General features: G+C 38.9%; 1 protein-coding gene across 1 annotated transcript in view; it reads right to left on the bottom strand.

The window, feature by feature from the left end:
* The window catches only part of LOC133049633 (ATP-binding cassette sub-family C member 4-like), a 287,184-nt gene that overhangs the window by 93,153 nt on the left and 166,243 nt on the right, over positions 1-27,788 (bottom strand). The window contains exons 14-19 of the mRNA XM_061133773.1: positions 26,669-26,765; positions 17,487-17,694; positions 16,123-16,265; positions 15,294-15,331; positions 14,800-14,894; positions 12,776-12,922 (exon numbers count right to left, since the gene is read on the bottom strand). Coding sequence (XP_060989756.1) covers positions 12,776-12,922; positions 14,800-14,894; positions 15,294-15,331; positions 16,123-16,265; positions 17,487-17,694; positions 26,669-26,765 — 728 coding nt within the window. The remainder of the gene's footprint in view (positions 1-12,775; positions 12,923-14,799; positions 14,895-15,293; positions 15,332-16,122; positions 16,266-17,486; positions 17,695-26,668; positions 26,766-27,788) is intronic.

Genomic DNA, 27,788 nt, shown 5'->3' with positions numbered 1-27,788 from the left:
AACCCAAAGGATAAATCTTTGTTATTAGAAGCAAAGAAATCACAAATATCAGAGCAGAAATAAATGAAATCAAAATTAAAGAGAAATAGAAAAGATCAATGAAACCAAAAGCTGGTGTTAATTTTTAAAGATAAACAAAATTGATAAGCCTTTGACCAAATTCAACAAGAAAAAAAGCTTAAATTAATCAGAAATGAAAAAGGAGAAATTGTAACTGATGCCACAGAAATACAAAGGATCATTAAACTACTACAAGCAACTATACACCAATAAAGTAGACAAATTCTTATAAAGGTACAATTTCCCAAAACTGAACCAGGAAGAAATAGAAAATATGAACAGACTAATTACCAGTACTGAAGGTGAATCAGTAATTTTAAAACTCCTACAAACAAAAGTCCAGGATCAGTTGCTTCACAGGCAAATTCTAACAAATATTTAGAGATGAATAAACACTAATCTTTCTGAAACTAGTCCAGAAAATATTGCAAAGAAAAGAACAATTCTGAACTTGTTCTATGAGGCCACCATCACCCTGATACTAAAATTAAACATAGATATCACAAAAAAAGAAAATTACATGCTAATATCACTCATAAACATAGATGCAAAAATTCTCGACAAAATTCTAGCAGATAATGTTCAGCTGAAACTATCACATTGTTAATCAGCTATACCTCAATACAGAATAGTTTTTTTAAAAAAGAAAACAAAAACACTAATTCAAAAAGAAAAAATTGCTAGCAAATTGGCTCCAATAATCCATGAGAAAGATTATACAACATAATCAAGTGGGATTTATCTCAGGCATGCAAGAATTTTTCAATAGCCACAAATCAATCAGTGTGATACATCATGTTAACAAATTAAAGAATAAAAACCATATGATCATCTCAATATGTGTAAGGAAAGCTTTTGATAAAACTCAACACCCATTCATAATTAAAAAAAAAAAAAAAAAACTCCCCAGAAAGTGGGCATAGAGGGAACATGCCTCAACATAATAAAGGCTATATATAACAAACCCACATCTAATGTCATATTCAATGGTGAAAAGTTGAAAGCATTTCCTTTAAGATCAGGAACAAGACAAGGATGTTCACTGTCACTACTGTTATTCAACACAGTTTTAGAAGGCTTAGCCAAGCAATCAGGAAAGAAAAAGAAAAAAAGGAATGCAAATTGGAAAGGAAGGAGTAAAACTGCTAATCATTTGCAGATAATAACAAAAATCATAATGATACCACTAGGAAACTACTAGAGCTAATCAATGAATTTGGTAAAGTTCCAGGATACAAAATTAAGATACAGAAATCTGCTGCATTTCTATACACTAATAACAAAGTATCAGAAAGAAAAATTAAGGAAACAATTCCATACACCATAGGATCAAAACAATAACCAAAAACCTGGGAATAAATCTACCTAAGGAGGCAAAACCTATAAAATACTCTTAAAAGAAATAAGACCACACAGACAGAAAGATATACTGTATTCTTGAATTGAAGAATCAATATTGCTGACATAAAACTCTTAGAGGATATCTCAGGCAGAACACTTTGATATAAATTTATCAATATATTTTAGATTCATCTCCTAGAGTAAAGGAAACAAAAGCAAAAATAAATAAATGGAATCTAATGAAAGGCTTTTTCACAGAAAAGGAAATGATCAACAAAATGAAAAAGCAACCTACTGAATAGGACAAAATATTTGCATATGATGAGACTGATGAAAAATTAATTTCCAGAATATAAATTAATTATACATAATTGTACTGTGTAGCTTATACATCTCAGTATAAAGGAAAAAAAACAGCCCAATCAAAAAATGGGCAGATGATCTAAATAGACATTTCTCCAAAGAAGACATATATTGGTCAACAGGCACATGAAAAGATGCTCAACATCACTAATTATTACACAAATGCAGATCAAAACTACAGCAATGTATTATGTCACACCTGGCAAAATGGTCATCATCAAAAAGTCTATAAATAATAAATGCTGGAGAGGGTATGATGAAAAGGGAACCCTCTTACACTGTTGGTTGGAATGTAAATTGATACAGCCACTTTGGAAAACAGTATGGATATTTCTTTAAAAAACTAGGAATAAAACTCCCATATGATCTAGCAATCCCATTCCTGGGCATATATCCGGAAAATTCAATAACTCTAAAAGATATGTGACACTATTTACAAAAGCCAAGACATAGAAACAACCTAATTGTTCATTGATAAATGAATGGATAAAGAAAATGCAGTGCATACACACAATGGACTATTACCCAACCATAAAGAACAATGAAATAATGCCATTTGCAGCAACATAGATGAACTAAGTAAACTTAGTGAAGTAAGTCATACAGAGAAAAATGAATACTGTATGGTACCATTTATATGTGGAATCTAACATATGGCACAAATGAACTTATTTAAAAAACAGGAACAGACTAACAAACATAGGAAACAAATTTATGGCTCCCAAAGGGAAAAGGGAAGGAAGGAATAAAGTGGGAATCTGCATTAACAGATACAGAGTACTGTATACAAAATAGATAAACAGAAAGGACAGGGATCTATATATATATATATAGCACAGGGATCTTTATTCATTAACTTCTAATAACCTATAATGGAAAAGAATCTTTAAAAGATACATACATGTACATATTTTATATATGTAAACATAACTGAATCACTCCACTATACATCTGATACATTGTAAATCAACTATGAAAGTGTTGTGTGTTAGTCACTCAGTCCTGTCCTACTCTTTGTGACCCCATGGACTGTAATCTGCAGGCAGATTCTTTAACATCTGAGCTACCAGGGAAGGCCAATCGAAAAACAAAGAGAGAGAGAGAGAGAAAAGAAATGACAGAATCCTTTGCAGTTTACCCACCACAATCCAGGTCCAACTTGTCAAACAGGCTTTCTAAAATTACTTGGGGAAAGGATAGATTTTTGTAAAGTTAAAATTTCAAATTACTAAATACCCTTTTACCCAGAAACACTGAAGAAGCTGAAGTTGAACAGTTCTATGACGACCTACAAGACATTCTAGAACTAACATCCCCAAAAGATGTCCTTTTCATTATAGGGGACTGGAATGTATAAAAGTAGGAAGTCAAGAAACACCTGGAGTAACAGGCAAATTTGGCCTTGGAGTACAGAATGAAGCAGGGCAAAGGCTAATAGAGTTCTGCCAAGAGAACGCACTGGTCATAGCAAACACCCTCTTCCAACAACACAAGAGAAGACTACACATGGATATCACCAGATGGACGACACCAACATCAGATTGATCATATTCTTTGCAGCCAAAGATGGAGAAGCTCTATACAGTCAGTAAAAAGAAGACCTGGAGCTGACTGTGGCTCAGATCATGAACAGCTTATTGCCAAATATAGATTGAAATTGAAGAAAGTGGAGAAAATTGCTAGATCATTCAGGTATGACTTAAATCAAATCCCATATGACTATACAGTGGAAGTGAGAAATAGATTTAAGGGACTAGATCTGATAAGGTGCCTGATGAACTATGGAAAGATATACCCAGTTGAATGCAGAGTTCCAAAGAATAGCAAGGAGAGATAAGAAAGCCTTCCTCAGCGATCAGTGCAAAGTAGAGGAAAACAACAGAATGGGAAAGACTAGAGATCTCTTCAAGAAAATTAGAGATACCAAGGGAACATTTCATGCAAAGATGGGCTCAATAAAGGACAGAAATGGTAGGGACCTAACAGAAGCGGAAGATATTAAGAAGAGGTGGCAAAAATACACAGAAGAACTGTACAAAAAGGATCTTCATGACCCTGATAATCACAATGGTGTGATGACTCACCTAAAGCCAGACTCCTAGAATGTGAAGTCAGTTGGGCCTTAGGAAGCATCACTATGAACAAAGCTAGTGGATGTGATGGAATTCCAGTTGAGCTATTTCAGTCCTGAAAGATGACGCTGTGAAAGGGCTACACTCAATATGCCAACAAATTTGAAAAAACTCAGCAGTGGCCACAGGACTGGAAAAGGTCAGTTTTCATCCCAATCCCAAAGAAACGCAATGCCAAAAATGCTCAAACTACCGCACAATTGCACTCATCTCACACACGAGTAAAGTAATGCTTAAAATTCTCCAAACCAGGCTTCACAATACATAAACCATAAACTTCCAGATGTTCAAGCTGGATTTAGAGAAGGCAGAGGAACGACAAACACATCAAATTGCCAACATCCGCTGGATCATCAAAAAAGCAAGAGTTCCAGAAAAACATCTATTTCTGCTTTATTGACTATGCCAAAGCTTTTGACTGTGTGGATCACAATAAACTGTGGAAAATTCTGAAAGAGATGGTAATACCAGACCACCTCACCCACCTCTTGAGAAACCTATATGCAGGTCAGGAAGCAACAGTTAGAACTGGACATGGAACAACAGACTGGTTCCAAATAGGAAAAGGAGTACGTCACCTGTATATTGTCACCCTGCTATTTAACTTATATGCAGAGTACATCATGAGAAACGCTGGGCTGGAGGAAGCACAAGCTGGAATCAAGATTGCTGGGGAAAATATCAATCACCTCAGATATGCAGATGACACCACCCTTATGGCAGAAAGTGAAGAAGAACTAAAGAGCTGTTTGATGAAAGTGAAAGAGGAGAGTGAAAAAGTTGGCTTAAAGCTCAACATTCAGAAAACTAAGATCATGGCATCTGGTTCCATCACTTCATGGGAAATAGATAGGGAAACAGGGGAAACAGTGTCAGACTTTATTTTTCTGGGCTCCAAAATCACTGCAGATGGTGAATGCAGCCATGAAATTAAAAGACGCTTACTCCTTGGAAGGAACGTTTTGACCAACCTAGATAGCATATTAAAAAGCAGAGACATTACTTTGCCAACAAAGTTTCGTCTAGTCAAGGCTATAGTCTTTCCAGTGGTCATGTATAGATGTGAGAGTTGGACTGTGAAGAAAACTGAGCGCTGAAAAATTGATGCTTTTTGAAGTGTGGTGTTGGAGAAGACTCTTCAGAGTCCCTTGGACTGCAAGGAGATCCAACCAGTCCATCCTAAACGAGATCAGTCCTGGGTGTTCATTGGAAGGACTGATGCTGAAGCTGAAACTCCAATACTTTGGCCACCTTATGCGAAGAGTTGACTCATTGGAAAAACCCTGATTCTGCGAGGGATTGGGGTCAGGAGGAGAAGTGGAGGAGGATGAGATGGCTGGATGGCATCACTGACTCAATGGACATGAGTTTGGGTAAACTCTGGGAGTTGGTGATGGACAGGGAGGCCTGGTGTGCTGCGATTCATAGGGTCACAAAGAATCCGATATGACTGAGCGACTGAACTAACTAAATTTTTAAAGGTAATAATAAAAACAGTTAATCCATGATTCTGACTATAACTCAAAGCACTGCTGCTGATTTAGATATATAGAATTATTTATGTGAGAAAAAATATTTAAGTAGTAGTCCACATACACTGCAATACCTGTTCAAATGTTTTTGTAGGATGGAAAGGAATGACTGCATTATTTTTCTTACGATACCTTCAAGATTCTCTTCTTTTTGGTTACATCTTCAATCAAACAGAGTGAAGGATAAGATTACTCACTGAATCAAAAGAACACTTCCAGAATATCCAGTTAAAGTTCAGAAAAAATCATTAACTAATTGTTCACTTAAGCAGGGACTTAGATTGAACTTAGGGAACTTCATTGTTCCCAAATCAGGGACTTAAACTGAAAATCACCCAGGGCAGATGTTCTGTTTTCTACTGAACTGTTAACAACACACTGCTATATAACAATGCCTTCTCTCAATGGCAGGTTTGGAGGCAGGATTTTCCCATCATGAGGAACATGACTGTGTTTGGAATAACATATTGACAAAGATTTTTAAACACATAACAAGTCTAAAATAGACTTTCCAGGTGTTCAAAAGTTGAAACATTTCCCCATTTCCCCATGGGACTGTTAGTCCACAAGTTGTGTCCATGTCTTTGAGACCCCATAGACTGTGACTCTATACATGGACATCACCAGATGGTCAATACTGAAGTCAGATTGATTATATCCTTTGCAGCCAGCTCTTTTGTGCAGGAGAAGCTCTATATAGTCAGCAAAAGCAAGACCAGGAACTGATTGTGGCTCATATCATGAGCTCCTTATTGCAAAATTCAGACTTAAATTGAAGAAAGTAGGGAAAACCACTAGACCATTCAGGTATGACCTGAATCAAATCTTTTATGATTACACAGTGGAAGTGACAAATAGATTCAAGGATTAGAACTGATAGAAGGAGTTCATGAAAATCTATTGGCAAAAAAAAAAAAAAAAAAAGAAAGAAAATCTATGGACAGAGGTTCATAACATTGTACAGGCACTGGTGACTAAAACCATCCCCAAGAAAAAGAAACACAACAAGGCAAAATGGTTGTCTAAGGAGGCCTGACAAACAGCTGGGTAAAGAAGAGAAGTCAAAAGCAAAAGGAGACAAGAAAAGATAAATGCATCTGAATGAAGAGATCCAACGAATAGCAAGAAGAGATAAAAAGTCTTATGAAGTGAACAGTGCAAAGAAACAGAGGAAAACAATAGAATGGGAAAGATTAGGGATCACTTCAAGAAAATTAGAGATACTAAGGGAAATTTTCATGCAAAGATGGGCACAATAAATGACAGAAATGGTAGGAACCTAACAGAAGCAGAAGATATTAAGAAGAGGTGGCAAGAATACACAGAACTGTGGGGGGAAAGTCTTAATGACCCAGATAAGCACGATGGTGTGATCACTCACCTGGAGCCAGATATCCTGGAATGTGAAGTCACATGGGCCTTAGTAAGCATTACTATGAACAAAACTGGTGGATGTGATGGAATTCCAGCTGAGCTTTTTCAAATCCTAAAAGATGATGCTGTGAAAGGCTGTACTCAATATGTCAGCAAATTTGGAAAACTCAGCAGTGACCACAGGACTAGAAAAGGTCAGGTTTCATTCCAGTCTCAAAGAAGGGCAATGCCAAAGATAGCTCAAATTACTGCACAACTGCATTCATTTCATATGATGGCAAGGTAATGCTCAAAATCCTTCAAGCTACACTTCAATAGTACATGAACCTGGAACCTTCAGATGTACAAGGTACATTTAGAAAAGGCAGAGGAACCGGAGATCAAGTGGACAACATCCAGTGGATCATAGAAAAAGCAAAAGAATTCCAGAAAAACATCTACTTCTGCTTCATTGACCTGCCAAAGCCTTTGATCGTGTGGATCACAAGGAACTGTGGAAAATTCTTCAAGAGATGGGAATACCAGACCATCTTACCTGCCTCCTGAGAAACCTGTACAGAGATCAAGAAGCAGCAGTTAGAACTTGACACAGAACAAGGGACTTGTTCCAAATTGGGAAAGGAGTGCCTCAAGACTATATCATCACCCTGATTATTTAACTATATTTGGAGTACATCATGTGAAATGCCAGGCTAGATGAAGCACAAGATGGAATCAAGATTGCTGGGATAAGTATCAATAACCTCAGATATAACACCACCCTTATGGCAGAAAATGAAAAGGAACTAAAGAGCCTCTTGATAAAGGTGAAAGAGGAGAGTGGAAAAAAATAAAAGTTTTTCACTTAAACTCAAGGCTTAAAACTCAACATTCAAAAAACAAAGATCATGGCATCTGGTCCCATCACTTTATGGCAAATAGATGGGAGACAATGGAAACAGTGACACTCTTTATTTTCTTGGGCTCCAAAATCACCATGGACAGTGACTGCAGCCATGAAATTAAAAGACGCTTGGTCCTTGGAAGAAAAGCTATGACGTACCTAGACAGTGTATTAAAAAGAAGAGACATAACTTTGACAACAAAGGTCTGCCTAGCCAAAGCTATGGTTTTTTCAGTAGCCATGTACGGATGTGAGTGTTGAGGGCATAAAGAAGGCTGAGCACTGAAGAACTGATGCTTTTCAACTGTGGTGTTGGAGAAGACTCTCAAGAGTCCCTTGGACTACAAGAAGATCAAACCAGTCAATCCTAAAGGAAATCAGTCCTGAATATTCATTGGAACAACTGATGCTGAAGCTGAAACTCCAAAACTTTGGCCACCTGATGTGAAGAACTGACCCATTGGAAAAGAACCTGATGCTGGGAATGACTGAAGGCAAGAGGAGAAGGAGATGACGGAGGATGAGATGGTTGGATGGCATCACCAACTTGTTGAACATGTGTTTGAGTAAGCTCTGGGAGTTGATGATGGACAGGAAGCCTGGCATGCTGCGGTCCATGGGGTCACAAAGAGTCAAGCACGAGTGAATGACTGAACAGCAACAACGATACCGTCTTCCACAATGGCTGTATCAGTTTACATTTGCACCAACAGTGCAACGGTGTTCCCTTTTCTCCACACCCTCTCCAGCATTTATCGTTTGTGGACTTCTGGATGATGGCCATTCTGACCTACTTGAGATGACACCTCATTTTGGTTTTGATTTGCATTTCTCTAATAATAACCGAGGGTGAGCATCTTTCCAAGTGTTTATTAGCCACTTATGTATCTTCTTTGGAGAAATATCTGTTTAGGCCTTCAGTTCACTTTTTGATTAGGTTGTTTGCTTTTTTGGTATTGAGCTACATGAGCTGCTTGTATATTTTTGAGATTAATTCTTGGTCAGTTGTTCTAGCTGAAGGATTTGAGCATATCCTTGCTAGCATATGAAATAAGTGCAATAGTACCATATTTGAACATTCTTTAGCATTGCCCTTCTTTGGGATTGGAATGAAAACTAATCCCATGGGATACAATCTATTAAAATGCAGTTGCAAAAAAAGAAAGGAAAGGAAAATTCTTCCAGAACACATAACTCGATTTTATAATAGCTTTGTACTCAACAACGTCTTAATAAATTTCCACTCAAAGTGTACTTGGAAGTTTGTCATCTTTTTTCCTATATATTAGAGTTTCACCTGAGGGAGAAATTTCTGAAAATTAGTTAGTTTCATGACAACATTATTTATGAAGGAAACATCATTGCTAATATTCAGCCTACTGTCAAAGTATTTGTAACATGCTTCTAAAAGGCCCAGAGAAAAGCGTGTGCAGAGATTACCAAGGGCAACAACGAAAGTGCTGGCTTCCCTCTTCTTTACCTAACACACTTTCTGAGATGAACTTTAGCACCCAGACTGTCCCTGGTGGCTCAAGAAAGCATTTCAGTATCATCAAGAGTCTGGATACTGAGCTGAATTTGCTGTAAGCTTAGAGATGATTTTTTTTAAAAAATCAGTTTTATTTCCTAAATTCCTCTCACATTCCCACTGGTGTGATTTCATTTTGAAAATATGTCATCTTTAAGTTACAGAACAGTTTTCAGAAAATTTTTGAAAATAAGGGCAACAACTTACGTAATTGACTATGAAAAAGAAATACACCACAGGGCTATGCTTATAAGTGTCTGTGTTGTGTGTACATGTGAATTGAGATCTCCAATCTACAGCTGTATTAAATTTGGGATCTCTATCTTTTCTATACAGAATCATAGGATATTGACATGACATTTAAAAAAAAAAAAGAAAAAGGAATCAATCCATTGTCTGCAATTATTTACGTTTTCAAACACCTTGAAGACAGGGACTTTTGCTCTAGTGTTTGGGTCCACAAAAAACAACTAGTAGATGACCAATAGAGTGAAAAGGTCCCCCACTTCTTACATGTTAAAACCTGAGGCCAAGAGAAGAAAAGTGACTGGCACAGCTCTTCCAAACCTATGTTTCAGTAGACCTGGGACGTCACAACATCTTCACCTACATCCCAACTCTCTGTCCAATAATAGTTTTTAAATGTCTACTGATGTTTTAAAATGGATGAATTCCTCCTCTTTACTTCATAAAGGCCTAAGTTTGTGAAGTAAAGCTACTATCCAATATCAAATATTTAACCCACATAACTTCTTTAAAGCATGAATAACCCCCAGAGAAATGTATTAGTTGTTTAACAGTTTCAGTTCCTTGATTGACAGACAACAGAACTTGGAAGCTTGAATAGTCTGGATCTATGAACTGCAACTTCCAAAGAACCACTATATGTGGTTTGCTCTTCATGCCATCACATACAAGAAAGAAAGTCCACCACAAATAATTTATTACAAATTCTACTTTTGAAAATAAACTATAAAAAGGAGTTTAACTTAATCCATCACTAAAGGAGCAAATAAATAATTTTTGGCCCCTAAACCTTTTGGGCAAACTAGGCCTGTCTTTGCAGTACTTATCTGGGTTTCTATTTTCTTGAAGGAACGAAGTCCTGCTGAGAGATACAAGGAGAGGGAGGCAAGATAAACACGAGTGTGCCGGTTGCTCTAAGATGAGCAACCTCAAAGATTTAAACTTGGTCCCAAATCCTTGAAAACTAAATGAATCAGCACGTGGAGAAGCCTAGAGGTCTTGAACATGAAGAGCCTGGTTAACTGTGGTCATGAGCACTCAGAAGCTGTGATGAAAGAAATCCAGTCCCACTTAATGCTCCAAACTTTATGACTGTAGTTTTTGCATTAACTGACAAAGTGGAACAACTTCACATCTGTAATAGCATAGACTCCTCCAAATACTTTCTCTCTACAGTTTCATAGTAAGATGAGATCTGTGTGAGCCTTTGCAGGTTATTATCCTGTGTTTTATCCAGTGCCTGAACTAAACAAGTGCTGAATAAATCTGCACAGGATACTACCCTAAACAGTCTTATTTAATTCTCACAAAAGTCTCATGAAACAAGGAGGGCAGCTATTATTCCCATCTCACAGAAGACAAAGTTCCCAGACACCATGTCATCATCATCACTAAGGTTCATTAGGCACTGACCATGTGCTAAGCCCTCTGAATGTACTAACCTGTTTAATTTCCATGGTATGGTATGTGATATGGTTTGTGATATGGTAGATATGAACAGCACCTCTATTTTACAGGTAAGAAAACTAAGACACAGAGAAATTAACACATAAGTATTAACATAACTACAATCAGCTATCACAATTAGGAACTAGCACCAGGACTGAACCTAGGAAGGTGGCTCCAGAATCCATACTTGTATCATGACAATATCATGCTTTGATATTTGACTGCCCAAGTAGTATCCACTTGCTTTGGGCTTGGTCACATGACTAGTTGATGGCCAGTCCAATGCTACTTCCATTTTCCCTCTAGCCCACCTCCCTACCTCAGTAGGTCCTGTCAATCATCACCTGCAAAAACAAAGCTGCCCTGGGCCTCAGCACAAGTCTAATTAACTGGACAGAGTGAGCATGTCCAATTAACTGATGAACTAACTCTTCAAAGAAACCCAAGTCAGGAGCACACCTTCCAAAGACAGGTGAAAGGCCTCAAAGTGGAGGCATCAACCACTGGTAAACCTCCAGGGACACTCATATTCGAAACTTACTATTGAAGATTCACCTGTTAGGTAACACAAAGCCTCATATGTGATTGGAAGTCATTACCGTGTTAGGAAAACCTCATAGTTGGAGAACATGCCAGAGCTGTGTGATTCCAGGAATGAAAGGGCAATGAAAGAAAGAAACATACAGCCTGTGTCCTATAGGGAGATTACTTGTAAGAAGGTTCTTCATACGGGACAACCTAACAATGCTATTTAAGAGTCCGTGTTTTAGCAACTAGTCAAGGACGTTTACATAAGTTTACATCAAATATAGGGTGTTTCCCTCTTACACTGTTGGTGGGAATGCTAACTAGTACAGTCACTATGGAGAATGGTGTGGAGATTCCTTAAAAAACTGGAAATAGAATTGCCATATGACCCAGCAATCTCACTGCTGCGCAAACACACCAAGGAAACCAGAATTGAAAGAGACACATGCACCCCAATGTTCTTTACAGTACTGTTTACAATACCTAGGACATGAAAGCTACCTAGATGTTCATCGACAGACAAATGGATAAAGAAGTTATGATACATATACACAATGGAATATTACTCACCTCTTAAAAAAATGCATTTTAGTCAGTGCAAATGAGGTGGATAAACCTGGAGTCTATTATACAGAGTGAAGTAAGTCAGAAAGAGAAACACCAACACAGAATATTAACACATATATATGGAATTTAGAAATATGGTAATGATGATTCTATATGCAAGGCAGCAAAAGAGACACAGATATAAAGAACAGGCTCTTGGATTATGTGGGAGAAGGCAAGGGTGGGATGATCTGAGAAAATAGAATTGAAACATGTATATTACCATATGTAAAATAAATGATCAGTGCAAGTTCGATAAATGAAGCAGTGCATTCAAAGCCGGAACTCTGGGACAATCCTGAGGGATGGGGTGGAGAGGGAGGTGGGAGGGGATTGAGGATAAAGGGACAATTGTGTACCCGTGGCTGATTCATGTTGATGTATGGCAAGACCACCACAATATTGTAAATTAATTATCCTCCGATTAAAATAAATACATTTTTTAAACAATTATATGGTATTTCATAAGCCACACAACAAATGGATTCCTAAATCATTCTGCTAAGTGAACATTCATTTATCTTCCCCCACACACATAAATGAAAAGCTTATATGCACCTATATTCAAATTTTATCTAGTAAGAGAAAACTATCAGTGAAGATTTTTGTACAAAATGAATCAACATGCACAGTGATTTCTTTCAAGCATCTCTTCCATTTTCAAATACCAGAACATGGCAAAGCACTAAATATGTTAAGATATATTTACTGAGAAACTTGGTGTCTAACTTACCCGCTGGATTTCTATCAAAGAACAATACCGGAGCTCTCAAAATGGACTTCAACATTTTTTTGTGCAAAGTTTGTGAAGAAGTAACAAGGATGTACAATGCCAACAGAGATCTTGTGACACCAAAAAGGAGACTAGTTACAGTTAAACCTGAAATAAAGAAATGTCACTCATAACATAAAATCTCTGCCTTTTCTTCAATGATACTGAAGTACAGCAGGTAGTTTATAAAGATATTATGTATTTTCCACTATAAAAATACTTTACATATAAATTTTATATATAGAATGTGAAATAAATAAGTTTAGATACATATATAGAATGGATTCTGTAAGAGTTTAATGCATTCACAAGATACATTTCTTAAAAAGAATATGAAAATCAGTATTTTCCTTTCACTAAACAGAAATCACATGTGAAGAAAAAATGAGGTGTAAACTACAATTTCACCTAGGATTTCCAAACTCAATTTGCAAGTTCTAATAAAAACTCAGAAGAAAATTAAAAAAAAAAAAAACTCAGAAGAAAAATTAATTATAAAAAGTAGTTAATTGTTCTTTCTCCACGTTTCAAATTTCACTATTTACAAAATTTTCCATAATGTGAAATTGTGGTATGCTTTGGTACCAGCATGTGAATTAATAGGAAACAGGAGAAATTATTTCATTTCATTGCACAAAATACACAGTAGCTTTAAAAAATAAGAACATACCATACTAAGTTACAAGTAGAAAATAAATAGTTGAATTGCAAGAAAATACAAATTATATCTTAACACAAGATAATTAACCTAAAAGAGCATCTAATCTCACTATTTTATAGAAACAAAAAGCATTTGTAAATGCACATAATTATTTAACTTTTTCATTAATGACATAAAGGAGTACTTACTATGCATATAAAAATTAAAATAGCCCTCCAAACATCTCTTGAACCCATGATACTAAGGAAACTGGAAATCACTTCTGTTATAAATATTCCATCAAGTATTTTTTCTCCTTCAGCTTTTCACATCACTGTTATTCCAACTCTGGAAGCTGTTCGAATTCCTGAATTCTATCAACAGGCATTTGCCTTAGCCCACTATCCTAAATGATTATACAACAGAATCTTTTCCTTCTTCCTTTAAGCCCCCACAGTCCACCAATTCAGAAGGTAAACAGCTAACGGATTTAGGTTTCTTAGCAAGTAATCAACAAAAGAAATACCAAATTTCAATGAGTAGGTTCTTACAAAGATATAATTCACTCTCTCTTTGCAGAAAGTTAGTATGTGTGTTTCTTGTGCAAATATTTTAAAATTTTAGATGAAGATTTCCTTTTGAAAGTATGAAATGCTACACATATTCTAGGCACTCTTGTGAGAACAGAGCCATGTTAATTAATATTAGTCTGTCAAGCCAGATGTTAAACTAATCACACAATTGGAGGTGCAAGAACATTATGATCTCAAGGTTAGAAAGAGAAGGAATCCTAATTAATTCCCAGACACTGGATTTCTCCCTACTTAGCTTCTCTCTTAAGTAATTGGTGAAGCCCAAGAGATGAGCAGTGTGGCAAAGGGGAGTCTGCATACCTGCAAGGAAATAGTGCTTTTGCTTGGGGGCCCTTGCTGCCAGAGGAATTCATCTAAGTTCAATAAAAGACAGGGTTTATTCAGACAGAACTGGAAAAATTCAAACCACAGGATGGGGATCCACTTCTAATCCCCTTGCCTATCTATATAAGATTTAGATAAAGCAACCCATTAGAATAGACAGTAGCACATGTTTCCAGTGGTTAATTTTCTGAATGTTCAGTTCTAGTTTAACTTCCAAAATCCAGTACAGAGCAAATTAAGAGTCTTCATTCACCTTCTTCTAGTAGATTTTTAAAATAATTATTCCAATTAATTCATAGAGTAAATCCGACTCAGACTCTTATTTGTTGAGGTATTTCTGAATTACTCCTAGAAGCCCTAGTTGTTCACACAGGCTCCTTGTAAGCACCTCAGACTCTAGTATAATAGACCAGATGATTCGGCTTTACCTGAAAAAATTCCTAAGTACCAGTTCAGGTCAAGCATCTCCGTTATATTTCCTTTTTCATATGCCATGATATTCAGAGTATCCTGTTCATTTGCCCTATGGAATAGGGAAGAAAAAAAATATTACACTATAGATAGAATATATATATATATATATATACAAGAAAAAAATTAATCTTGATTTAGGAGATGAATTTAATGCTAGAAAATGGCTCCCAGCTCTAAGAGCCCTGTGTCTCTCTACTTTATAGAGATACCAATTGAATCATGACTTTCAGTTGTCAGAACTGTCTGTGAGGAAGCTTCTGAGAGTGAGACATGGGGAGAGACCATGGGAGAGTCACAGTCCAGCAGGAACTGTGATTTTTCTTCAGGGAAACTACATGAGGGTCAGAAGAGGAGGCTGTACAATCCCCACCCCTCCCCCTGACTCTGTGGGAAAGTGAGGCTTCGTGTAGACTTTACAGCACTTTGGGTCAGAGCAGGAATCACTCACCAGTTTAAAATCCACCAGTCCTGCAGGATATAGGCGACCTAGAGCAGGAAACACAGTCACTCACACACTGACATTACTGAGCCCTCACACCCCGCTCACCAGGATGGGGGATGGGAAGGCTCCAGAACAGGTCCTTCCGACTCAGGTCTGTGCCAAGCCCCACATCCCAGATGACGAGAGGTCAGGGGAGGGCATGTTACAATTTAATATCTCTAAAAGGCATTCTTTTTTTTCCCCTAGAATCTGTCACAAACACACAACACTCATAAGCCTCACTTATTTTGCTACCCAAAGATAGCACATTTGAATGCAAATCCAAGTACATGAAAAAAAAAAAAAAAAAAAAAAGCAGTAGTGTAAATGTTCGGGGTTTTGAAGGAAGACTCTTGACAGGTACTGTGATAGCTTTCTGTGTCACCTTGGCCATTCCAGTCTCTGGTCATTTAGTCAAACACTCCTCTAGATATTAATGTGAAGGTATTTTTTGTGGATTGTGGTTCATGTCTATAATTAGTCAACTTAAGTAAAAATAACCATCAACAATGTGGTGGGCCCCACCCAGTCAGTCAAGGCTATAAGAGCACAACCTGAAGCTTCCTGGAGGAGGAAGAAATTCTGCCTTAAGACTGCAGCTCCTGCCTGAGTTCCAGCCTGCAGACCTGCTCTGCTTCTGCTTTCAGATTCACCCAGGTAGATCCCACAGCTTCATGAGCCAGTTTTTTAAAATAAGTCTCTTCATAAACATAATAATAATTAAATAAATAGATACTATAAATAGTACATGAATATAAAGCTAAGGACACACACCAAAACAAATTTCCTTACTTACCTGAGCTGCTATGCTTATTAGAATAAGGAAAATGATGACAGACCAGTGAGCACCAGCTCTGAAGTAATTCTTGTAGGTCTTAAAACCAACTTTTCCTTCTAAACGTCTCTCCTCAGATAGTGTATCCTGTATATTCTCAGTATTGCAGGCAAAAATGGCAGTGAAAGACAAAATTTTAAATAATGAACTACAAAACTACAAAAGTTCAACAATGCCCTAAATTGCAATTCTGTGGCAAAAACAGACACACCTCACATGCTGGTAGGAGTGCAAGATGGTCCATCTCCTATGGAGAGGGTATGGAAATATTTAGCCAAACCATATGTGCATTTACTCTTGGACCCAGCCATACTACTTCTAGTAATATATTAGAAATAAGGAAATATCATTTGCACAAGGTTATTCATTGTTGCATGGCTTTGCTTAAAGTAGCAGTGCTCTGTGATGATCTAGATGTTTGGGACAGGGGTGTAGGTGGGAAAGGGAGTCCAAGAAGGAGGGGATATATGTATACATATAGTGGATTCAGTTCATTGCCCAGCAGAAAACAACACAACATTGTAAAGCAGTTATACTCCAATTACAAAATAAATTATATGACTAAAGAATAAAAATAGGATATTATGACTTTCAGCACATGCAAAACATATCCAATTCAAATATGAATGCAGAAGTTTGTTCCAAAATAACACACAAAATGATATGTAGTTAATGTATCCCTCTAGATGACTTGTGTCACTCAATGATGAAAACATAAAATATAGCTGGTCCTCAAAATACTAGTCAAATACAGTAAGCTGAGTTCACGCAATGAGTTGGAGTAAGGAGAGTTTGGAGAGCAGGAGGAGAGCACATGATCTGAATCTATGTGTTTCCTGAATTTTGGTGATTCCTGCATGTGGAATGTGAGGGACTAATCAGTGTCTGCTGTGTGTCGGGTCCTTCACACACATTATCTCTGGTCTATCACAAACCTTTTGACACCAAGGCAAAATATGACAATCAGTCATCTAGTGCCAGAACATTCTAATATGTAGGGAAAATAGCTGATTTAATGTGGTCATAGCAGGATTTGATAGAAGAGGGTCTTCATAGGAAGCCTCTGGATGTAAAAGGGAAGCTGGGAGCCATTATAAACATACACCCAGGAATTCATAGCAGTGTACCCACTACTGATCTTGGTAAGATTCATCATCCTATACCCAAAGGAGAACCCTGATCAGAGAGCAATTTAATTCTACCAATTCCATGGATTAAGGCCCTGGAAACTTATTTACTTTGAGACAAAGATGTCATGAGAGGAGAAGACTGAACGGCCATCAAAAGCAGACAGACCAGGATGTTGCAGAATGAGAAACTCACATCTTGGTCTTCTGCAGCTGCATCTTTCAACAAGGGTGTGGAAGACTGTGGAGACTGAACTGAAGACTCGGAGGAGGTCTGAGTTCTCATAGTGGGAGATTCAGGAACTGGAGATGGTTCAACCTCCCCATTCTCCTTCTTTAAAAGGGAAGCAAAATCTACCCCGGATTTCAGTAACTCAGCATAAGTCCCTTTTTGCACCATTTCACCCTAAAATAAAAATTTTAAACTTGAGAGGAATGCACTTGCATTAGATAATACTAATCTAATTTAAATACTAATCAAGAAAAGTTAACTGGTATTAAACTATAACTTTTATAAGAAAATATTTCTTAGGTCTGGAACTATGGTTCAGAAATCTAGTTCAGCTAGACACAGTACAAGCCTTCTGTTGTCTGCCAAACCAAATATTGTGTAAGGTGCTGGCAGATATGAAAGAAATGTGTGCTCATGTGTTAAAAATGGAGGTCGTTGAGATAACTACTGTGTGCACTTCAGTTCAGTTCAGTTCAGTCGCTCAGTCCTGTCCGTCTTTGCGACCCCATGAACCGCAGCATGCCTGGATTCTCTGTCCGTCACAAACTCCCGGAGTTTACTCAAACTCATATCCATCGAGTTGGTGATGCCATCCAGCCATCTCATCCTCTGTTGGCCCCTTCTCCTCCTGTCCCCAATCCCTTCCAGCATCAGGGTCTTTTCCAATGAGTCAACTCTTTGCATGAGGTGGCCAAAGTATTGGAGTTTCAGCTTCAGCATCAGTCCTTCCAATGAACACTGATCTCCTTTAGTATGGACTGGTTGGATCTCCTTACAGTTCAAGGGACTCTCAACAGTCTTCTCCAACACCACAGTTCAAAAGCATCAATTTTTCAGCGCTCAGCTTTCTTCACAGTCCAACTCTCACATCTATACATGACCACTGGAAAAACCATAGTCTTGACTAGATGGACCTTTGTTGGCAAAGTAAAGTCTCTGCTTTTTAATATGCTATCTAGGTTGGTAATAACTTTCCTTCCGGAAGTAACCATCTTTTAATTTCATGGCCGCAGTCACAATCTGCAGTGATTTTGGAGCTCAAAAAAAAAATAAAGTCTGACACTGCTTCCACTGTTTCCCCATCTATTTCCCATGAAGTGATGGGACTAGAGCTATGATCTTAGTTTTCTGAATGTTGAGTTTTAAGCCAACTTTTTCACTATCCTCTTTCACTTTCAAAAGGCTTTTTAGTTCCTCTTCACTTTCTTCCATAAGGGTGGTATCATCTGCATATCTGAGGTGATTGATATTTCTCCCAGCAATCTTGATTCCAGCTTGTGCTTCTTCCAGCCCAGAGTTTCTCATGATGTACTCTGCATGTAAGTTAAATAAGCAGGGTGACAATATACAGCCTTGTCGTACTCCTTTTCCTATTTGGAACCAGTCTGTTCCATGTCCAGTTCTGACTGTTGCTTCCTGACCTGCATATAGGTTTCTCAAGAGGTGGGTCAGGTGGTCTGGTATGCCCATCTCTTTCAGAATTTTCCGCAGTTTATTGTGATCCACACAGTCAAAGGCTTTGGCATAGTCAATAAAGCAGAAATAGATGTTTTTCTGGAACTCTTGCTTTTTCGATGATTCAGTGGATATTGGCAATTTGATCTCTGGTTCCTCTGCCTTTTCTAAAACCAGCTTGAACATTTGGAAGTTCAAGGTTCACATATTGCTGAAACCTGGCTTGCAGAATTTTGAGCATTACTTTACCAGCATGTGAGATGAGTGCAATTGTGTGGTACTTTGAGCATTCTTTGGGATTGCCTTTCGTTGGGATTAGGATGAAAACTGACCTTTTCGAGTCCTGTGGACACTGCTGAGTTTTCCAAATTTGCTGGCATATTGAGTGCAGCACTTTCACAGCATTATCTTTCAGGATTTGAAATAACTCAACTGGAATTCCATCACCTCCACTAGCTTTGTTCATAGTGACGCTTTCTAAGGCCCACCTGACTTCACATTCCAGGATGTCTGTGTCTAGGTGAGTGATCACAACACCGTGATTATCTGGGTTTTGAAGATCTTTTTTGTACAGTTTTTCTGTGTATTCTTGCCACCTCTTCTTAATATTTTCTGCTTCTGCTAGGTCCATACCATTTCTGTCTTTTATCAAGCCCATCTTTGCATGAAATGTTCCCTTGGTATTTCTAATTTTCTTGAAGAGATCTCTAGTCTTTCCCATTCTGTTGTTTTCCTCTATTTCTTTGCATTGATCACTGAGGAAGGCTTTCTAATCTCTCCTTGCTATTCTTTGGAACTCTGCATTCAAATGGGAATATCTTTCCTTTTCTCCTTTGCTTTTTGCTTTTCTTCTTTTCATGACTATTTGTAAGGCCTGCTCAGACAGCCATTTTGCTTTTTTGCATTTCTTTTCCATGGGGATGGTCTTGATCCCTGTCTCCTGCACAATGTCATAAACCTCCATCCGTAGTTCATCAGGCACTCTGTCTATCAGATCTAGTCCCTTAAATCTATTTCTCACTTCCACTGTATAGTCATAAGGAATTTGACTTAGGTCATACCTGAATGATCTCGTGGTTTTCCCTACTTTTTCAATTTATGTCTGAATTTGGCACTAAGGAGTTCATGATCTGAGCCACAGTCAGCTCCCAGTTTTGTTTTTGCTGACTCTATAGAGCTTCTCTATCTTTGGCTGCAAAGAATATAATCAATCTGATTTCGGTGTCGACCATCTGGTGATGTTCATGTGTAGCGTCTTCTCTTGTGTTGTTGGAAGAGGGTGTTTGCTATGACCACTGTGTTCTCTTGGCAAAACTCTATTAACCTTTGCCCTGCTTCATTCTGTACTCCAAGGCCAAATTTGCCTGTTACTCCAGGTGTTTCTTGATTTCCTACTTTTGCATTCCAGTCCCCTATAATGAAAAGGACGTCTTTTTTGGGTGTTAGTCCAAAACGTCTTGTAGGTCTTCATAGAACTGTTCCACTTCAGCTTCTTCAGCATTACTGGTTAGGGCATAGGCTTGGATTACCATGATATTAAATGGTTTGCCTTGGAAACAGACAGAGATAATTCTGTCTTTTTTGAGATTGCATCCAAGTACTGTGTTTTGGATTCTTTTGTTGACCATGATGGCTACTCCATTTCTTCTAAGGGATTCCTGCCCACAGTAGTAGATACAATGGTCATCTGAGTTAAATTCACCCATTCCAGTCCATTTTAGTTCGCTGATCCCTAGAATGTTGATGTTCACTCTTGCCATCTCCTGTTTGACCACTTCCAATTTGCCTTGATTCATGGATCTAACATTCCAGGTTCCTATGCAATATTGTTCTTTACAGCATCAGACCTTGCTTCTATCACCAATCACATCTACAACTGGGTATTGTTTTTGCTTTGGTGCCATCCCTTCATTCTTTCTGGAGTTATTTCTCCACTGATCTCCAGTAGCATATTGGGAGCCTACCGACCTGGAGAGTTCCTCTTTCAGTATACTATCATTTTGCCTTTTCATACTGTTCATGGGGCTCTCAAGGCAAGAATACTGAAATGGTTTGCCATTCCCTTCTCCAGTGGACCACATTCTGTCAGACCTCTCCACTATGACCCATCTGTCTTGGGTGGCTGCACACAGCATGGCTCAGTTTCATTGAGTTAGACAGGACTGTGGTCCATGTGATCAGATTGGCTAGTTTTCTGTGATGCATTTAGAGAAGCAAAAACTATAGATGTCAGTGGATGTATCAGTAGAGTATTTTTAGACAATTCAGATAAACTACATGTGAGAAACCGAATTTTTAAAAACAGTCATTGGAGAAGATATTCCAGGAAACAAACTTAAGGTTGTCAGAGAGGTGGTCACAAGCACATCTGCATAGGTAAGAGTCACTCATCAAATCTTTGCTGACCATGTCACTGTCACAGTAGCATGTGTTCAGCTGGGACAAGACCTGTAAGAAGTAGCTCTAGACAGAGAAACCACGAGTTGTGTCTTCATTGTCTTTATAACTTCCCCACAAACTCAGAAAGTTCCCAACTGCAAATTCAATATTCTTTCCATTCAAGTCATTAAACAAGAAGGCCATGACACTGGAGTGGTTCTAAAGCCTTGGCAGCAAACTAAAACCTAACCCAGACTCAGTGAGCTCAAATTTGAGAGGAGACCTTAAAAACAACCAATCACAAGCAGATAACCAGGCCTCCTCAGATCAGGCAACTGCTTAAGCTTAAACTGCCAATCTAATCAAGTTCTTTAAAAATACAAGACATTTTACTCCAGTTTCCCTCCCTCCAGTTCAATTCAGTTCAATCGCTCAGTAGTGTCTGACTGTCTGCAACCCTATGGACTGCAGCACTCCAGGTCTCCCTGTCCATCACCAACTCCCAGAATTTACCCAAACATATATCCATTGAGTCAGTGATGCCACCCAACCATCACATCCTCTGTCGTCACTTTCTCTTCCTGCCTTCAATCTTTATCAGAATCAGGGCCTTTTCCAATGATTCAGTTCTTCATATCAGGAGGCTGAAGTATCGGAGTTTCAGCTTCAGCATCATTCCTTCCAATGAACATTGAGGACTGATTTCCTCGAGGATTGACTGGTTGGGTCTCCTTGTAGTTCAAGGGATTCTCAAGAGTCTTCTCTAACACCACAATTCAAAAGCATCAATTCTTCGGTGCTCGGCTTTCTTTATGGTTCAACTCTCACATCCATACATGAATACTGGAAAAACCATAGCCTTGACTAGATGGACGTTTGTTGGCAAAGTAATGCCTCTGCTTTTTCAAACGCTATCTAGGTTGGTCATAGCTTTTCTTCCAAAGAGCAAGCGTCTTTTAATTTCATGGCTGCAATCACCACCTGCAGTGATTTTGGAGCCAAAATAAATAAATAAGTAAATAAAGTCTGTCACTGTTTCCTTTGTTTCCCCATCTATTTGCCATAAAGTGATGGGACTGGATGCCATGATCTTCATTTTTTGAATGTTGAGTTTTAAGCCAACTTTTTCACTCTCTTCTTTCACTTTCATCAAGAGGCTCTTTAGTTCTTCATTGCTTTCTGCCATAAGAGTGGTGTCATCTGCATATCTGAGGTTATTGATATTTCTCCCGGCTATCTGGATTCCAGCTTGTGCTTCATCCAGCCCAGTATTTCTCATGATGTACTCTGCATAGAAGTTAAATATATAAGGTGACAATATAAAGTCTTGACGTACTCCATTCCTCATTTGGAACCAGTCTGCTGTTCCGTGTCTGGTTCTAAGGGTTTCTTCTTGACCTGCATACAGATTTCTCAGGAGGCAGGTTAGGTGGTCTGGTATTTCCATTTCCTGAAGAATTTTCTACAGTTTGTTGTGATCTACACAGACAAAGGCTTTAGCATAGTCAATAGGCAGAAGTAAATGTTTTTCTGGAACTCTCTTGGTTTTTGTATAATCCAACAGATATTGGCAATTTGATCTCTGGTTCCTCTGCCTTTTCTAAATACAGCATGAACATCTGAAAGTTCTCAGTTCATGTACTGCTGTAGCCTAGCTTGGAGAATTTTGAGCATTACTTGGCTAGAGTGTGAGATAAGTGCAATTGTGTGGTAGTTTGAATATTCTTTGGATTGCCTTTCTTTGGATTGGAATGATAACTGACCCTTTCTAGTCCTGTGGGCACTGCTGAGTTTTATAAATTTGCTGGCATATTGAGTGCAGCACTTTCACAGCATCATCTTTTAGGATTTAAAAGTGCTCACCTGGAATTACATCACCACCACTAGCTTTGTTCATAGTGAGGCTTTCTAAGGCCCACTTGACTTCGCACTCCAAGCTGTCTGGCTCTAGATGAGTGATCACACCATCGTGATTATCTGGGTCATGAAGATCTTTTTTGCACAGTTCTTTTGTGTACTCTTGCCACCTCTTCTTAATATCTTCTGCTTCTGTTAGGTCCATACCATTTCTGTCTTTTATTGTGCCCATCTCTGCATGAAATGTTCCCTTGGTATCTCTAATTTTCTTGAAGAGATCCCTAGTCTTTCCTGTTGTTTTCCTCTTTCTTTGCACTGATCACTGAGGAAGGCTTTCTTATCTCTCCTTGCTATTCTTTGGAACTCTCACATGCAGATGCTTTTGCTATTTTCTAACCCCATGAAACAAGACACAGCTAATTCACTCAATGGCAAACAAAATATGAGGCCTAAATTTCAGGATGCAAAACCAATCAAAGGAGGGCTTCTGGTTAAGGCAGATCAAGTAGAAGAAAGTGCCCCAAGGCCCTATCTTTGACCCCTCTCATCCTATCCCCTGAGGTGGTCCCCTGGAAGAAACGCTATGAAATCTTTGGGAACCATCTGATACTGAAGAATTAGAATTTTATTCAAGATATATTGTGTCTTGTGCCACTTGAGACAAAATGCATACACCTTATTTAATGAAATTACTACTTTCTACTTAGTATCTGTAAGCTGCACAAGGAAATTACTAGTGGTACAAAGACAGTAATTTCACTCAGCAGCCAAGCCCTGACAATTCCAAGGGGACAAGGGGGCAGCCATCCCTCCTCTGATGTGAGAGAGGGATCAAACAAACAGGATGGACCCCCAATTCATCCAGGGGTGTTCTCTAGTGGACAAATTGTTGTTCTAAAATTGAGGATGGTATTCTCAAAAGAAGCAATAAGGGGGGCCCAAAACATCTAGGGACTGGCTAAATATATTATTGTGCCTCTCACTATTCTATACTCAATATTGCCAATGCAGGGTTTTACATACTAGTATCACCTGCTCTGTGGGCTTCCCTGGTAGCTCAGTAGGTAAAGAATCCACCTGCAATGCATGAGACCCTGGTTCAACCCCTGGGTTGGGAGTATCCCCTGGAGAAGGGATAGGCTACCCACTCCAGTATTCCTGGACTTCTCTGGTGGCACAGATGGTAAAGAATTTGCCTGCAATGCGAAAGACCTGGGTTTGATCCTTAGGATCTGAAGACCCCCTGGAGGAGGGAATGGCAACCCACTCCAGTATTCTTGCCTGGAGAATCCCCATGGACAGAGGAGTCTGGGGTCACAAAGAGTTGGACATGACTGAGTGACTAAGCACAGCACATCATCTGCTCTGCACATGAAGGTAACTGGTCTCAAGCTTAAGAAATCTGAAAAAAAAGAAAAAAAAAAAAAAGAAAGAAAAAAAAGAAAGAAATCTGAGCTCCACATTCCTGGAGGGGTGGAGAACAGTCTACACATGGAATTGCTTCAAAAGATAGAGATTCTGTATTTTAATAATCTTTCTTAGAGAAGAAATTCATTTGATAAGTGAGAGATTTGGCCACGGGTCTGTTGAAAGAGACAAGGGTTAACAACAGAGAGAGATGCTGAGGCACAGACACAGACAAACCAAGGGGTGAAATATCAAACAATTACCAAGTCTGAAAAATTCTCCCTAATCTCCAACCCACTCCCAATCATGTGAGGTATTGTGCACTGAAGGGTGGCCCCTTAAAAAGGTGTGTTCAAGCCCTAAACATGATACCTGTGAACTGACCTTATTTGGAAGCAGGGTCTTTGCAGATGCAATCAAGCTAAGATGAGGCCACATTGGAGCAGGGTGACCCTAAATCCAATATGACAGATGTCCTTATGAGAACAGAAGAGACTCAGACAAACAAGGGACAATGGCCACGTGGTATCAGAAGCAGAGACCACAATACTGAGCTGGAAGCCAAGGAACACAAGGAAGGCCGGTGCACACCAGTGGCAGGAAGGACGGATTCTCCCCTGCAGCCTTCAGGGAGAGCATAACCCTTCCAGCACCTGGACTGGGGACTTGTAGCCTCCAGAGCAGGGAGACAATAAATTTCTGTTGTTTTGAGGACATAGAGAACAGACCTGTAGTTCCCAACAGGGAGGGAGCTGGGGAGACTTCAAGTGAGAGGTTTCAGATTAGCAGATGTAAGCATTATATATGGAATGGATAAACAAGGCCCTACTGTGTAGCACACAAAGAATTATATTCAGTATCCTATAATAAACCGTAATGGAGAAGAATATTTAAAAATAAATATATGTATATGTATAACTGAATCACTTCACTGTACAGCAGAAATTAATACAATATTATAAATAAACCATATTTCAATAAAATAAAATAAATTTCTGTTGCTTTAAGTCACCCAGTTTGCAGTACTTTGTTATAGCAGCTCTAGAAACTGATACTCTAGCCTGAGTCCACACTTTTGTCTTCTCAGCTTTACTAAGACTTTTAACTGCTTCTGCTGTCACCTCTCCAGTGACCATCAGAGGACTCTTTTAAATCCCACATCAGACCACATCCTCCTCTGCTCTGGACCATCCAAGACTTCCATCTCATTTCTGGGCTCACTGCCCACTGCTCAGAGACCAGCTCCCTCCACGTCCCCCTGCTCACTCTCGTCAGACACGCTGGTCTTCCTGCTTTTCCTCCAACATTCCAGGTCAGCTCCTTCATTAAGACCCCCTGCCTCAGATTCCCTCTCCCAGGTGACAGCACAGTCCCCACCTTCATGTCGCTCAGACCCCGTGAGGCACCAGCTCCTCAGGGAGGGAGCCAAGATGTCACCTTCTTTGTCATATCTGTCCCCATAAGAACAGGAGCCCCGGGTGGGCAGGGCCTTGTCCTGCTGCACAGGCTCCCACATGTATTGGGAACATAGAGACCTGGGCAGGGAGACCAGCAACTGGGGACACCAGCAGAGTGGGCGTCTCTGACCCAGGTGCTTGGATACCCAACCTTGCTTCCTGTACTAATGGAAAATGCTCTTCAGGCAAACTGTGCATGACAATCATGTGGATACAAACAGGTCTTAGTATCTCTAATTTCCAAATAATACAATTTGACTTAAATCCTAGAAAAGGAAAACAAAAAGTTCTAAATAACATTGCATCATTATCCTTGACAATTTCACTAGAACAGTGATGATTCAGTAGCCTTGCGGTTGCACTTCTATACACTTTAGGCTTTATGTGGCTTAGAGTGTAATAGTGACATTTCTACAGGCCTTTGGATTCATCCTCAAATGTAAGAATACCACCAGCTCTGAGAAGAAGGGAGTGTACAACTGAGGGAAAAGAGGGCATTTACCATTAATCTAAGGAGCGTGACCTGTTGGGAGTCCTGGCTTTCAACACACCTGAGTGTCAGCAAGTTCCACAGACTTCTAGAAATTACTTACCTTTTCCAATAGCAGAATCTGACTTGCATCTTTTAGGTACTGCCACTGATGAGTCACTAAGATTGTGATCTTCTCATGCAAGACTTGGCAGATACACCTACAAATGTAAAACGTACAGTATGTAAAAACATGAATGGGGGTGCTTCCAATTGAAAACACATATTTTGAAAACATGAGACAAAGACAACACAGGAGTTGAAGATCCATGGTTTAAATACCAAATAAATAATACAAACTAAGTACCAATATAAATCAATAAATCTGACGAGGTCCTCAAATTCATCAGCAGCAAACCTGAATCCAGCTCTGCTAAAAAATTCTAAAAACCAGTCCAGTGAAGGAGGTACCAACAGCTAGGTTTTTTTTTTTTCCTCAAAAAACTCATCAATTATTTACATGTTTCATGATGATAAACAACTGACTAATACTGAGATTCCAAAACCTGACTGAACTAAAACACTATTTCATCACTATACACGAATGGGAGAAGAGAAATCTATGTCATTTAAAACTCTGTACATTTTTCTCAGGCAGTTTTCTAAGTGATTGTTTATGATTTATAAGGTACATAGTAACAACAAAAAATTAATAGACTCTTGGTAACCTTTGCCAGGGTGCATTTTCTAGACACTTCTTCCCAAATAGCATTAGATAGAAAATGGATGCTAGTGTGACCTCCATACGTCTCTACAACATTCCATCCCAACCAGGAATTAAACTTTTCATTTGAACCAAAAACTTCCTGAATATGAAAATGAAAAATGAGAGTCTAAATGACCCAAATCAGAGGAAATCATCCAACACTTCAAGACACACAGTTCTCTTAGCCAAGACCCCCCCAAACTATCCAAACTATCCAAAAAAGTGTTTTTTTTTTTCACAGCAACCCCCTCAAACTGCCCCTACATTTTAAATGCAGATCCCAAGGAACTCAGTCCCAGTCTCTTCCTACAGGGTCCACAACCCCTTCAGCCAGGTCTGAGGCCCCAGTGAGCCTGGGCAGGGCTCCAGGCACGTACTCTGAGTGCCTTGCACCCTCAGAAAGCAAGTCTCAGGAACACGGGCCAGAGCTCAGCCTGCTGAGTGAGTCAGGTGGAGAACCTGGAGGCAGTAGACTGCA

This window comes from Dama dama, chromosome 30 (assembly GCF_033118175.1).
Source record: "Dama dama isolate Ldn47 chromosome 30, ASM3311817v1, whole genome shotgun sequence".
NCBI classification, from domain to species: domain Eukaryota; kingdom Metazoa; phylum Chordata; class Mammalia; order Artiodactyla; family Cervidae; genus Dama; species Dama dama.
The sequence above is the reverse complement of the archived record's forward strand: the minus strand, read 5'-3'. Positions and strand labels throughout refer to the sequence as shown.